The 14,439-nt window shown below is 46.3% G+C and overlaps 1 protein-coding gene across 1 annotated transcript in view; it reads left to right on the top strand.

Moving 5' to 3' along the window:
• Window positions 1–12,922, top strand: part of LOC138503210 (uromodulin-like) — a 381,643-nt gene extending 368,721 nt beyond the window's left edge. Inside the window, exons 10-11 of the mRNA XM_069622795.1 lie at window positions 8,769–8,798; window positions 9,524–12,922. Coding sequence (XP_069478896.1) covers window positions 8,769–8,798; window positions 9,524–9,588 — 95 coding nt within the window. The 3' untranslated portion in view covers window positions 9,589–12,922. The remainder of the gene's footprint in view (window positions 1–8,768; window positions 8,799–9,523) is intronic.
• The last annotated feature ends 1,517 nt before the right edge of the window (window positions 12,923–14,439 follow it).

Raw genomic sequence — 14,439 nt, 5'->3', positions numbered from 1 at the left:
GCTCAATCGCGTCTGCTATACGGTTCATGGCCTGCCTGAGTTGGGCCATTTCATTGCAGATCCTGTTGGTGCATTCCTCCATGCCCTCCCTTGTCTGTCGTGCATACATGCGGAGGTCCTCCCTCAGACGGCCTGCCTCAGCCACATGCTGCCCTACTAGCCCAGTGATCTCTGCCTGCCTCTGGTTGATAGATGAGAGGTCATGTTGCATGCTAGGTGCTGGTGGGATGACTGCTGCGCCTTGATCCATGGCAGTGGCATCAGGTGAGAATACCTGGGGGCTCCATGACCCTTCCAGGGTGGGGGTGGGTGATCCTCCATGGCTACTCGGACCTGATGACAACCTTGGGCTTGCCAGTAGGGAGCATGTTGGTCTGGGGGTCTGGCTTTGATCAACAATGCCATGTGCTCCCTCCTAATCCGAAAGTGGGGAAGTGGCTGCTGCCTCACTAGTTGAACTGGTGGCAGCAGAGTGCGTGCCCTCAATGCTGGTTTCACTTGCAGGGAGACACACTACCGTGGGTGCTACGATGGCAGCAGGCATGGCCTCAGGCTGCGTGGAACTGGTGCTCCTGCTGCCTTTGTCCCTCTGGTCATGGTCACTCCTCCCGGTTCCCCTTGAGGCTGTGGCCTGTGTCCCTGGTGGCATCTCTCCTGGGTTTTTTGGTGGATGGGGGAGCAGGTGTCGCAGTGCGTGGCTCCTCAGTTTCTGTGTGTGATCCTGTAGGGGTGAGAAATGGGGATATTCATCATTTATGGTTCGACCTGCCTTATGCTGAATGATTACGTCATGCCGCTCTATGCATTTGGCCCTCTTTATTGTGGATTCAGGTAATGGGGATGTTGGGTGGGTCATGCATGAATGGGTCTGTGTTGCACGTGTATGTGGTGATGCATGCATGTATGTTTGTGGCTGGATCCACAGCATTAATATGGACACATAATTGGGGGGCCCCTCACACTTCACTGTGCATTTTTGGATGCATACACTCCCCTCCATCGGACGAAGTGGCCACGCCATGCTCCATTTCTCCAACTCCCTCTATGGATTCCACTCCAATTGTGGATGCACAGGTCTCCTCCCACTCACGGAGTTTAATAGGCGATTCGCTGCCTCCTCCTGTGCCCATAGCCAGGTTGCGGTTCGCTGCCAGTATGTTCCTGACACGGAGCCGGAGGTCGTCCCACCTCTTTCGACAGTCTTTAACTGTGCGGGTGGTGGTGCCCACCGCGCTGACCTTGTTGGCAACCTCTGCCCAGATGGCCTTCTTCTTGAGGATGGTCTCCCGCCGCATGTTGTTGCTGAAGACCACATGTGCATTTGCCGCTAGTGTCTCGGTCAGCATGTAATAATGAAATATTTATTTATTTTTAATTATGAATAAAAATCAGACACATTCAATATAGGGCAGCAATCACCAGTGTGGTGATAATTACACAGTAAAATGATAGAATACACTTAGTTTGACCTTTTAACATAAGATACACAATGCACAATTGAATGAAAGCAAGATTACTTTTTGAGTAGAATTTTCAGATTGCAACACAGTTAGGCGTTCCTCCTGCAACACTCCCTCACACCCCTGCTAACCAAATTTTGTGTGGGTAGAAAGGAGTACCAAGGAATCAGGTATAATAGACAATAATCAGAATGGAAATCCGACCTAATACCCTTAAATGCGAGGCCAAAATGGGATTGAGCTCACTTGAAAAATAAGCAAAATGGGACTCGGAATTATGGAATAGTTATTTTACATGCGCGGTTGAATGAATAAGGCAAGAATGTGTGTGGCTGTACTAACGAGGCAGGAACATTTACAAGCTACAAATAGGCATACAGTTCAGAAAATCGACTTTGGTAGGAAAAACACAGTGCAGCAAAAATCACACATGGCGAAATTTCAATTGCTTAGTTTCACGGGTTTAAAATAGCAAAACGGCTTGGAAAATGAGCTCAACAGACATAATCGGAAATCGGTTTCAATGCTAAGGTACAAAGGCACATAACAGGTATGATATGAAAGTAAAAAGGTGACTCTTGATGGGTGACAGTATGGGATTCTTTGTGGGAATGGAAAACTTGGATTTATAATGAAAGCAGTTACACGGACATAATTGGTTTTAAGAGGAAAATGACAGGTTCTACCGAGACTATTTTTAGTGGGTAGATTATAAAAGAGACGCTGCCCACAAAAAGGTTAATTTGCAATGTTTTAACCTTCACGCTGTGTCTTGGACAGGGGTCTGGTCACTGCGCAGCGGCGGCTCCCATCTAGGGACTCAGCGAGGCAACCGGGGTCTAGTCTCAGTGGACATCGGGGTGCATCAGCTGGGCAAAGCAGGTCTGGTCGCTGGATAATCCCAAAAAGGGTTCAGCAGCCTTCCCCCCCTTTCTCCCTGAATTATTGGGATTTTTGTAGCATTTAATTCTGGATAAGCTGTTCATCCTGGGTAAGAGGTTCTGCCTGGATCCGTTATCAGCTACTCCTGGCTTGGCACTGGAATCTGGAATCTTGCAAGGTGAATGTGGAATGTCTGGATCGCTGGATGTTGATTTCTGAATGCTGGAAATTCTTGAATGTCTGTCTTGAGTGTCCCTTCCTTATATAGGCCGGATGACATCAGAGGATTTTTACTATGTGGGCAGAACTAAGCTAGACCTACTTCTAAAATCGGATAGGTCAGCCTGTGGATGTCGCCGCCTCCCTGTAAGCAAATTGGACTGAAGAAAGTGACTCAGGTCTGGTGTGGGGGTTTTATTATGTGCTTTTGTTTCACCAAAGTTACTTTTGCCAAAATAAGTTATGGAGCAAAACACTTATATTTACAATTTACGCTCCTGAAAATCAGATAGGCAGAGCCCATATTTTGCAAAGAATATACTATTCAAAACCCCACATTTGTGCGATGCTGTTTCGTTCTTCTGGCAATCCTTTGAAATTTCCACCGAAAATATTTGATCAAACATCCTGCAAATGGATATACATAAGCCTAACAGTATCCGACACACTTGCATTTAAGTTTCAAAACTGTACCATGTACGCTTTTCCCAGAAATGTCACTTTAATGCTGTTTGTGTCCCCCACATGCTAGGATAACACACATCTCATTATAATGGCGCAAAATTTACTTCAAAACCATCCTAATTTCCCATTACTGAGTCTTTAGGTTACTGAAATAAATACTTTGATATCAAAAGTCTTTTAAATTAAAGGGATGGCATCTGTCGGTAGAGGGCGGTCCTTAAGTTTTCCCCAGTCATCCTACCCCCACTGTGTCAGTCCTGGGCAGCAAGGCTACCATAGCAACCTTTCATTCTAGCAGATGAAGCTGAGGAGAGGTGTCAGCAGGAATTCACAGTTCCCCTGATCCATTGTTCCTGGCTGGAGAAATGCCAGGTAGTTTGATGAGGTTGCGAATTCCCACATCTTGGTACTTTCACATTTGTAAGGGGCTTCATTTCCCAAGGGATTGGTACCTTAGAATTGCCTGCCTAGGCAAAACTGGTTCTGCTGCTTTCAAACAGCCTTCAAACATGTTTCTTTCTTTCACAAAACCTAAGTCATTTATTTTTGTTGTTAATAAACATACAATAGATTTAAACCAAACCCCAGCCCCACACAAATAATGCTGTTTCTGTGTGAATATTGAGATGATTTCACATTTTAGCTTTACAAGTGTCATTTCACTGTTTTTGCAAAGCAAAGTAACGCAGGTTAATTCAACTTTCCTTAGCCATTCATAAATGCGATTTTCCTCACATGTGGCTGTCTAAAAGCTTTCAGAGCTTTTTAGTCAATTTCTTTACACAGGGATGTGTTCAAGAAAAGGGTTCTTTGAAACTGACATCAAGCAAAGGGAGAGAGAGAGCTTCTTGTGAATAATGCTGCCTGTGTTAGATTGCTGCAAAAGTAAAACGCTTGCCGTATGGTCTGAAACAAATTCCTCTGCTCTTTCACAGATTTTATTTGACACAAAATGCCTTTCAGAGGAGAATAACCCTCCTTTGATGGTGTTCATCCTGAAGATGGATAGGCAGGGATGTGTTTCACTGCCATCAACTGTGTAATGTTGAAAGATGGAATATAGCATCAGTGCAAATTCATTTTAAAAGCAGAACTTTTTCTCTTTCAGGGGGAAGTTTTGAGCTGGCAGCATAGCAGTACTGAGCCAGGCTGCCTTGTAATCCTTCTCAGTTGGGTGCACATGAACAAATAAATGCAGCCATTCCCGGGTTGTTCCATGTTCCATCTTGCCCCATATGTGCTCAGCAGAGCCAGCGCAGCTATTACTTTGGCAACTGCTAAAACACAGTTTTGGTGATGCAGCGGGATATATGCTCAGCAGACCCAGTGCAGCCATGATTCTTGTCAATGCTGAAAATGCAATTTGGTGATGCAGGGGAGTTCTGCTGGGCTGGTAAATGTACCCCACATTGGCTTGAAAAGGTAGTGATCAGTGCTCGAAAATGAGCACTCCTCTTGCTTGAGATCAGTAGGAGGTAGAGAATTTCTGTCGTCGCCAAGTAGGTACAAAACTGTCATGTAGTGGCCCCAGGGCATGTGTTTCCTGTAGCAATATAATCTTGGGAGAATGGCGATCAAGATACACTAGAATTTTCCTAGCCTTGACAGAGTTGTTAAGGCCCCATACATTCCACAATATTAATACTATCGATTTGCCCATTTGCAATTTATCAACCAGTACATTGTGCGTGCATGCATTCCCAAAAGCAAGCAATCGTCTTGTGACACAGCGCCAGTCTGCCAACCCACCCACCAACCTTTAGAACCAAACACCCCATCATACCCACCCCCAACCCACCTCCCACAACTGGCCATTTAGAACCTATATTAAGGTCCCCACACAGATTCATGTGAATTCCCCGTTTCATCCCCCCGCCCTCACCATCTACCCCAACTCGATGATGTAACTCTCGTTCGGACGTGGAAACTTCCTCGGGTACGCCGCGAGCAGCCACGGCTTTCATCAGCCAGCCAGTACGCTGCATGCCCCGGCTTCAATTGAGCATTTTGGTGCACGGAGGGGCCCCAGGCCTAGGTACCGGAGCGAGAGTGCGATGTGCGCACTCAACTAGAAAATGCATAGAAAACTTAGTTGCTCCAAACTGGGTTTTTAGGAGATCTTTGATAAACGGTTGTATTATCCACGTGCATGCCGCTTCGGGAACTCCGACAATGCCCACATTATTTCGCCTTGAGCGTGCCTCGAGATCTTTGCATTTACCTCAGACTTTGGTGAGTTCTGCACTCAGTCCTGCAATAGCGCCATCATGTTTTCCCACTTAGTCTTCCACCTCTCCAATCCTGGTCTTTACTACATTAATACGACCACTTTCTTTTTCAAGTTTGGACTTCAATGACCCGATGGTTGCTACAATATCGTCCAGTTTAACATTAGTGGACATGAATCTGGTCTCATCCCCAGGCAAAGTGCTTGGGCACCGCCCTGTCCCAGATCAAGAGGCCCAGGGGTCATCACCTGGGTGCTGGTAAATGAATCCATTGGGCCACACTTCTTTCCGGCGCCCTTTGTTATGGTGCTCAGTCGGTCTGAGATTCAATCTGCTTCTCTCCGGTTGCACTTTCACAAATGTTATGCTGTCATCAGGCCCTCTCTGCACAGTCCCGACTCTTCCCAGGTCTGGACTGCACTCTTTTATGTACAAAGGATTTCTCAGATCAGTGCTCCCTCACACAGGTTTCATGGTGCTTGACATCCATGCAGTTCTTCCAGTGTCCAAGCCTAACAAAGCCCCAAGACCTTTTTGGCCAAAGTACTCCCTCATTGATCAGTAGCACATGTGTCTCAACTTAATCTTGTTAACGGCTATGGCCCACAGCAAGTCCACTAAGCATGTCGAGTGGGGAGTTCACAAGCTTTCCAGGAATTTTAAGTGAGCAACAAGGTCCGCAACAAGGAGGGGTCGGTGCTGCAAAGCTCTGGGGCCCTTGACTGTAGTCCCTCTCTGGTCCCACTCACAGTGCAGTCTGCACAGAGCTACGGCACCACCGCCTCACTTGCAGATGTCGGTAGTCGTTATTTGTAAACTGATCTTCAGTGTCTATCGGATCTAAGGACACTGGTCCCCTCACACAGTGCCATCCGGGCAAATCATGGCGAGTCGCTGCCCTTGCAAGATCTCAGTCTGGTAACACACACCGTTCCCCACAGTTATCTGAATATATCAGGCCTTCTCGCAAGTAAAGGCTGTGCTGGCCCTCATGCATCCCCAAAGACAAAGGGGCACTGGATTTCAAGTGATCAGGGTAATGCCCTAACTTGTCAGTAGTTTATCACAACACAGGGCAGAACACATCTGTGTATAGTTGTTTCACTACAGCTCAGTCTCAAAATAGCCTTGAAGGACAAGGTTATGGGAAAAGACAAAAAGGATAGAGCGATTTTCTTACTAATACTGCCTAATCCGTGCCTAGTATTAGATTGCGCTGGTGTGCCACTTATCTAATAGGGGCAGTATAAAAAAATAAAGGTATGTTTATAACAAATATTAACTTATTCAAACCTGTCCCTCATCGACCTCACTCTTCCGAGCATGTTAATGCATGGAGAGACAAAAGGTGTTAAATAAAAGAGCACCTAAGGCATGTGATCAGTAATCACTGTGGGTAGATAGTGAATTAATAGCCCATAGATTATCTGAGTAACCCTGGGACTACTTGGGTTAAAAACAAGAAAAAAACCTAATCACAAAAGGTGTGTTTTAAGAGAGGCAACACCTAAAAGGCAGAAGACAAACAACAAATCCTAACTCTGTTATTAAGTAGTTTATCCTAACAGGGAGTGTGGAAAGGTAAAAGGTTGCTCAAAAACTGGATAGGCAGATTTTAGCCTCCTGAATATAGCAACCAGCGTCTACCGGTTTCAGTGGAAGTGATGTAGATGAGCCACTTTCGTCAGGACAGTCTTCATTAGGATTCTGGTACAGTCAACACATAGTGACCAGAAGTTGTGAGTGTAATGTACTTTACCACTCTTCAAAATGCCATGGACTGGGAAAGCTCGAGAAGGAACCTGGAAACAAGAATCGTAATCCAGGGTCACTTTGTTGCTGTAGTTCCAAAAGTATTGGCAAAAGAATTTGCAAATTATTACATGCAATCCTTGCAAGGGCCGAATCATCAGTCATAACCAACAAAAATTGCTCCTAAAGATACAGCCAAATCTAAGGGTTGCAGCTCATGTAAATCAGGCATGTTATTACATGTTACTGTCAGATTCACACGGTAGACCCAAGAGGATGCATGGTGCATTCTTGGTCTGGCTAACTCTGATGATCACTGGCACACCCAGACTTTATATTGTAGGCAGGCTCTGGCATAATTTCCTTAAAGCAGGTCCCTGCAACCTGCTTCTTTCCAAATGTTCTGACTACGACTCCCATGATCCCTCACCATTGACCATGGTGTTTATAACTGATAGGGGTTATAGTCCACAAAATCTGTATTGCCAGCGTTGCATAACCCAGCCTTACAGTGAGCTGGCTATGGCTTTGATATAATGAAACAACGATCAAGCAAATACATATCACATGCATCAAAGGATTATACTGTACATGTATATTACTATAGAACATACTTTAAAATAATTATAATCGTAGAATATCATGATAGCATTGCTTGTGAGGTACTAACGTAGCTCTGTCATTGCAGACTCACTCGAGCACTGCCATCGCAGTTTTTGTGAAGTATTACCATAATATTGGATATAAAGTATTTCGGCAGCACTGCCTGTGTAATTCCATTATAACATAACTGTTGCAGTATCACTATAGCAATGTGGGTGCAGTATCATTCACACTAGACTGCCAGAGTAGTATATGTACAGCATTACTATGACATGTTCTGAAAAGTTTTGCTACAGCACTAACGTTGTAGTATTATTATTATTATTCCAATACGGGTGCATTATCACTGTACCAACATAGCACTGCCACTGTGGACTCACTCTGCCGACGCAGTATTCCATAACACTGGCTGTAGAGAATTATTATAACACTGATTTTGTAGCATAATTATAGCAATAGTGGTGCAATCTCACTAGAGAATTTTTGGTACTTTACCAACATAGCACTGCCATTGCAGACTGAATCTGGCACTGACGACACAGTTGTTGTGCACTATTACCATAACTTTGGCTACAAAGTATTTCTGCAGCACTGCCTGTGTAATCCCATTTTAACAAAACTGTTGCATTATCACTATAGCAATGTGAGTGCAGTATAAGTACAGCACAGCACTGCCATTACAAGTTCATACTAACACTGCCAGAGTAGTATGTACAGCATTATTATGACATTTCCTGTATAGTATTGCTATAGCACCAACTGTGTAGTATTGTTATTGCAAGACGGGTGCAGTATCACAAAAGCCTTTTGCTGCTGTACCAACATAGCACTGCCATTGGGGACTAACACTGGCCGTGTGCAGTATTGCATAGCATTGACTGTAGACTATTACTATAGCACTGATTTTGCAGGATCATTATAGCACTAGTAGTGCAGTATCACTATAGGTGTGTTGGTGTGGTACCAACATAGCTCTGCTTTTACAGAGTCTATCTAGCACTGAGGGTGCATTATCTCTTCTGCTCTGGGCCTGTGGTATCAAACTATAAAGGTGGCGGGGGAGCATATCATTACCGGTGGATCATGAATGGGGAAGTTTGATAGATTTGAAGAAAGGAAATATGTTTCTAATGTTCTCCACCTCTCTGCTCTTTTACAGTAAGCATTGACGGCTCTGGATCATGCACAGGTAAACTGTTTATTACTTATTTCTTTATGGTGCGAGAAGAGGGGGATCACTTAGTCCAAATACCATGGGCCACAGGCCTGCAGGATTTGGTAGTGTGGTGAGGTGGATTATACCAGGTGTGGTTCAGTTTGGGAACAGGATGGAGACCCCAAACAGTCCATCTCAAGTGGCCGTTCTCCTGTCCGCAAGATTTCTTCACTTGTGATCTTGAGTTTGGCTGGAGAGGTTCAAAAGCTCATGAAATGCAGTCCCTTTCCGGGTGAAGGACTATCGTGCTCTCCGTGTCTCTGTGTTCTGCATGTACAGTGTAGTAGGAATAGGCTCTGATTTGTATTTTGGGCTGCCAGTGGCAGATCAGGCTGCCAGCCACCTGTGTGAGCCCAAAACCATTGCATCCAGTGCCCGGGCACTTGGCATGGCTCAGAGGACCGTGCAATTATAAAGCCATACACACATGCCAGTGCTCTATCCCACTCATGGATTGGGTTTGGTATCAGGGTTAGTGTCTCACACTCCCAAAACATTATGAGTAGTAGCCTGTGTACAATTTAGTGTACTCTAATAGTCCTGCTGTAATGAAGAGCAGGTGGGCAATGAGTTGTTTCTGAAGGAAGGTCAAAGGGTGTGGCTGCGCAAAAGTGGGTATTGTCTGCTCTGGAATAGCTTTATATTATCCTGCACTGAGATAACGCAGGAATACTAACATGCTTGTATTTTGCTTCCAGTGGTCTCTTCCTTGGCTGTGCTGTGGAGCTCCCTGCTGGTGCTGCTGAGCCTCAGACTGTTTTAAGACACATCCCGACCTCACTCAAGACCAAGGATCCCTACCTCTCGCTGGTGTTGGGGAGTTTTCTAAGATCATTTCTAAAAATTAATTATTTCAGACTACGATAATTGGCATAATAACGGGGATCCCTTTCTACAAAGTTAAATAGTGGGTCTGATTTATTAACAAACACAGTTGCCACTGTCCATGTCTAATGATTGGAGGACAAGGTTGCTCACACAGAGAAAATCAGAGGAGAACTGACAGCATTCTGTCAATGGAAGAAGAGGAGGAAGGTTGCGTAGAGGTTTCCGTGGGGTGAAGGGCACCGCTGCGCAGACGTTACTGTGGAGAACACTCTGGATGACACCTACTGCCATAGGAGGGACCACCTGCCCATTGAACCTGATTATCTTCATCAGCTGCTGCTTACTATCTGCACACTGTAAAATGCCTCCTGAAGATAAGGGTCCGCAATGCACATCACCAGAGAAGAGCAGTGACACGCTAACAATGGCACTTGAGAATGAGCAAAGGCAGCCAATGTTCTGGTTGCCTTCTTACTGCTGGAGCCACTGCTTTACATACAAAGTTCATTGTTTTCCCGATCAATGAGTCCAATCAGTGCTTTTCCTTCCATGCCCTTTGATTCTTTCCTCCCCTTCCCTATAACCTTCACACATCTCTTCTCCACTCAGCATCTCACTGGCCTTTGTGCTGACTCACATGTCTTCCCCACCCTGCTGGCTCACACTTCTCTCTTTCTGTCTCAACTCTTCTATCTTTACCTGGCTCATGACGCCCCCTCCCACCACCTCACACCTTTCCCATCGATTGCGGGATGTTTGTTCTCTTCCAGCGGGTCTTGAATACCTGTTCCGACCGGCTCCCATCTCACTTTGATTGCATCAGCTCTCATCTGCTTCCCACTGCTCCACATTTCTCCTTAATATTAAACCTCAGCTGTTCAACTGATTGCCTCCAACAGCTTCACATCGACGCACCCCCGCACCCCTCACCACCACTGCATTATTTTATACCTGCTCATTGCACGGACATTCCCACACATCTGGAGCGCCTTTGAAACACAATTTACTTGATGTATAAGCGCCTTACAAATGCATAATAAAATACAAATACAATAAATAAATCTCTTCTACCTCTCACTGACTGGCATCCCCCCTCGTGCCCCATCTCACAAATGACCCTCACTACATCACACCTTTTCACGCCTCTTCCTCGCATCTCTTCCTTAGATTGCCCCATAACTCTTCTCCCTGACACTCCCTCGCATTTATACGAGTGATTCGTTACTGCTTTTACATCCTTTAGCTATGCTGCCCTCCACATGATCTGGCAATGCTCCTCCCCACCTCCCTGCCTCTTCTTCCCAAACTCCCACACTGCTTCTCATCTCTTTCCTGCTACTTCTTCCCATGTTCCTCACTGCTTCTTCTCTCCAACTTCCTGCTGCTTCTTGCTTCTTCCAATGCTCCAGCACTGCTGCTCCTCTGCACTTTCAAGCAGCTTCTTCCTTTGCTCCTCGTGCTGCTTCTTCTCTCCACCTTCTGCAGCTTTTTCCCCATGATCCGATTGCTTCCGTGCTCCACTTTGCTGCTGCTTCTCCCCTTCTGACAACCGGCTGCTTCTCCTACTTACTCTGCATGTCCCATGCTCTCACACTGCTTTTTTTCCTTCCTGTTTCTTGTTGCTTGTTATACCCATGCACCCTCGCTGCAGAGGTTTCTTTTTAACTTCAACTATTTTCGTGACATGCTCCCTCACTGCTGTTCCCTCCAACCTCTTTCTGCCTCCACTCATTCTTCCCTTCTAACCCCTTGCTGCTTTTTCTCCTCTAACTTTCTCACAATATTTTTTCTCCCCACTTTCCTGCTGCTTCTACCCTTGATCTCCACTGTTTTGCCTCTCCACCTTCCTGCTGCTTCTTTCCCATACCCCCATTGCTACGACTCTGCATTCCTGCTTCTTCCCATGTTTCCAGTGCTTTGTCTCTCCACCTTCCTGCTTTTCCCATGCCCCCACTTCTTCCCTTGGTCCCCACTGCTTCGCCTCTCCATCTTCCTGCTCCTTCTTCCCCTGCCCCCATTGCTTCGTCTCTCCACCTTCCTGCTTCTTCCCATGCCCAAACTACTTCTTCCCTTGCCCCACCCTGCTTCGTCTCCACACCTTCCTGCTGCTTCTTTCCCATACCCCCACGGCTTCGTCTCTCCACCTTCCTGCTTCTCCCATGCCCCCGCTACTTGTTCCCTTGATCCCCACTGCTTCGCCTCTCCCCATTCCTGCTCCTTCTTCCCATGTCCCTGCTGCTTCGTCTCTCCACCTTCCTGCTGCTTCTTTCTCATACCCCAATTCCTTAGTCTCTCTGCCCTTCCTGCTTCTCCCATGCCCAATACTTCTTCCCATGCCCCCACTGCTTCATCTCCCCACCTTCCTGCTTCTCCCCATGCCCTCACCCCACTACTTATTCCCTTGCTCCCCACTGCTACGCCTCTCCACCTTCCTGCTGCTTCTTTTCCATACCCCCACTGCTTCGTCTCTCCGCCTTTCTGCTTCTTGCCATGCCGCCACTACTTCTTCCCTTGGTCCCCACTGCTTCGCCTCTCCACCTTCCTGCTGCTTCTCTCCCATACCATCACTGCTTCATCTTTCGGCGTTCCTGCTTCCTCCCATGCCCCCACTGTGTCTTCCCTTGCTCCCCACTGCTTCGCCCCTCCACCTTCCTGCTGCTTCCTTCCCATACCCACACTGCTTCATCTTTCGGCCTTCCTGCTTTTTCCCATGCCCCCACTGCTTCTTCCCTTGCTCCCCCACTGTTTAGACTCCCATGCCTTCCTGCTTCTTCTTCTCTTGCCCCCACTGCTTCTTCGCTTGCTCCCTGCTGCTTCTTCTTTACAACTTCCTGCTGCTTCTTCTCATGCTCCCGACTCCTCCTTCTCTTCCCTATGCTGTTCTCTGCCCCACCCCCAGCTTTGTCTCCCCACCTTCCTTCTGCATCCGCCAAAGTCCCCCTTCTGCTTCTTCTCTCCCTTTCTGTAGCTATTTTGTCCCTCCTCTTTCTCTGGGTTATGATGTGGTGTCGTCGGGCCACCTTTGGGACTCTCTAAATGAACAGATTATTAATTATTTGGTTTTGCTAGTACATGTTCCACATTATCACTTATTTGACATGCAGGGCGCCTATTGAAATTGATATTTCTTTTGGGCTATTGTATCACACGGTTTCTCTGTCGTAAACTGGGTTAAAAGGTGCATTCAAGGGATTCTCGCTCTAAAGTTCATAAGTATGTAATCATTTAGAAAAATGTGAACAATAAATACATTTTCATATTAGCAAGCACTGCTGTTGCACTATTGTGTGTTTGAGTTTAACTTTCATGGAAGTTTTCTTCTTTACTATGTGGAAAATATACAACAGTAACACAGCCACCCAAATTGGCTAATTTAAACGGCAGCCCTTAAAGTTATGTTACTTTGAAGACTGGTCCTAGGATCCGATCGGAGAGGCGCTGGTATGTGATTGGAGAGGCCCTGGGCAGCAAAGGATGTATGAGGTTCCTAATTAACTTAGATGGTGATAACACCAGAAGTGACATTATATAACATTGACCACACAGAAAGTGGCCTCAGTCTTTGACACTTGGCGTAATGGGAAGTGACAGTAAAACAAAGTGGAGTCACAGTGCAACGTTTCGATAAAAATGGGTAAAAACGCAGCAGGGCAATCAGTTTATTTCAATATAAAAACATTTTTGGAACAGTTACTTAACAATTAGAGGTGCACACACTGCCCATTATCGGCTGTAAGTGGCCACTGAGCTGCATGTACACAGTGTGTTGCAATTGTATGACATGAAAAATCTAACTGGTGAAATATCTGTGGGCCTAGCCAACACAACATGTGTTAAGACTAACTAGATCAGCCTTTCGTCTTCTCATGGTTGATAAAAGTGAGCATCAATTAGAGTTGGAGGAGCTACAGAATTCACAGGTAGAGTTGAGCCAGAGTAGTGTTGGTGGGTTTGGCTTGGCCAGGGGTAGACTGGCCTACTGGGAACTGGGGAGATTTCCCAGTGGGCCTTAGTACCACAGACCCCCTTTGTGTTACCCATTTTTTCCAAAATGTTGGCAGAATTCCCAACCCCGCCCAACCCAAATCCTTCTTAAGGGGGTTGGACTTGCTCACATGGAGTAATGTGGGGCCACTTTGAAAAAAAAATGTCAGGGGCCAGTTTTGTTTCCCATTCCACCATTGGACAAGGCTCTATCAGCCAAATGCAAGCCAAGCCAGCCCTTGTAAATATATCTCCCACTCCCTTCTTTACAACACAACAACCCACCTGGTGATTTTCCCTACCCCACCCCCCTCTTCCCAACACAAGATCCAAAGTTGACATCCAGCCTTCCACCATCTTCCCCCACACAACACAAGAACCCTGCCCGGCACCCTACCTGCCTTGCCCTCCAAAAGAGGACTATCTGGCCCTACTTGACCATCATTAAAACAGCGAGAGAAAACAGAGGGGCTACTTCCACCATTGCTGTACCTTCTCTACCTCAGTGGCTGTAGATTGTAGACTGTAGTGTGCTACTCAGGAGAGAGGCAATAAAGTGTGCTACGCAGGAGAGAGGCCGGTCAAGTGGCACAGCGAGTAGAGCGCTCGCTTTGACATCAGTGCAGAGCCTGCGGACGCAGGTTCGAATCCCGGCAGCGCCAAACTCAGCGTTTCATCCTTCCGAGGTCGATAAATGAGCACCACACACCGTGGGTAATAATAAGCAGCGCTCAGATACCTGAGGGTTCGTAGCGCTATATAAATGCCAAATTATTATTATTATTTTTATTATTAAAGTGCC

This window comes from Ambystoma mexicanum, chromosome 11, assembly GCF_040938575.1.
Source record: "Ambystoma mexicanum isolate Mex_15411 chromosome 11, UKY_AmexF1_1, whole genome shotgun sequence".
Classification (NCBI taxonomy): Eukaryota; Metazoa; Chordata; class Amphibia; order Caudata; family Ambystomatidae; genus Ambystoma; species Ambystoma mexicanum.
Note: the sequence above shows the minus strand (reverse complement) of the source record. Positions and strands in the feature narration are given on the sequence as shown.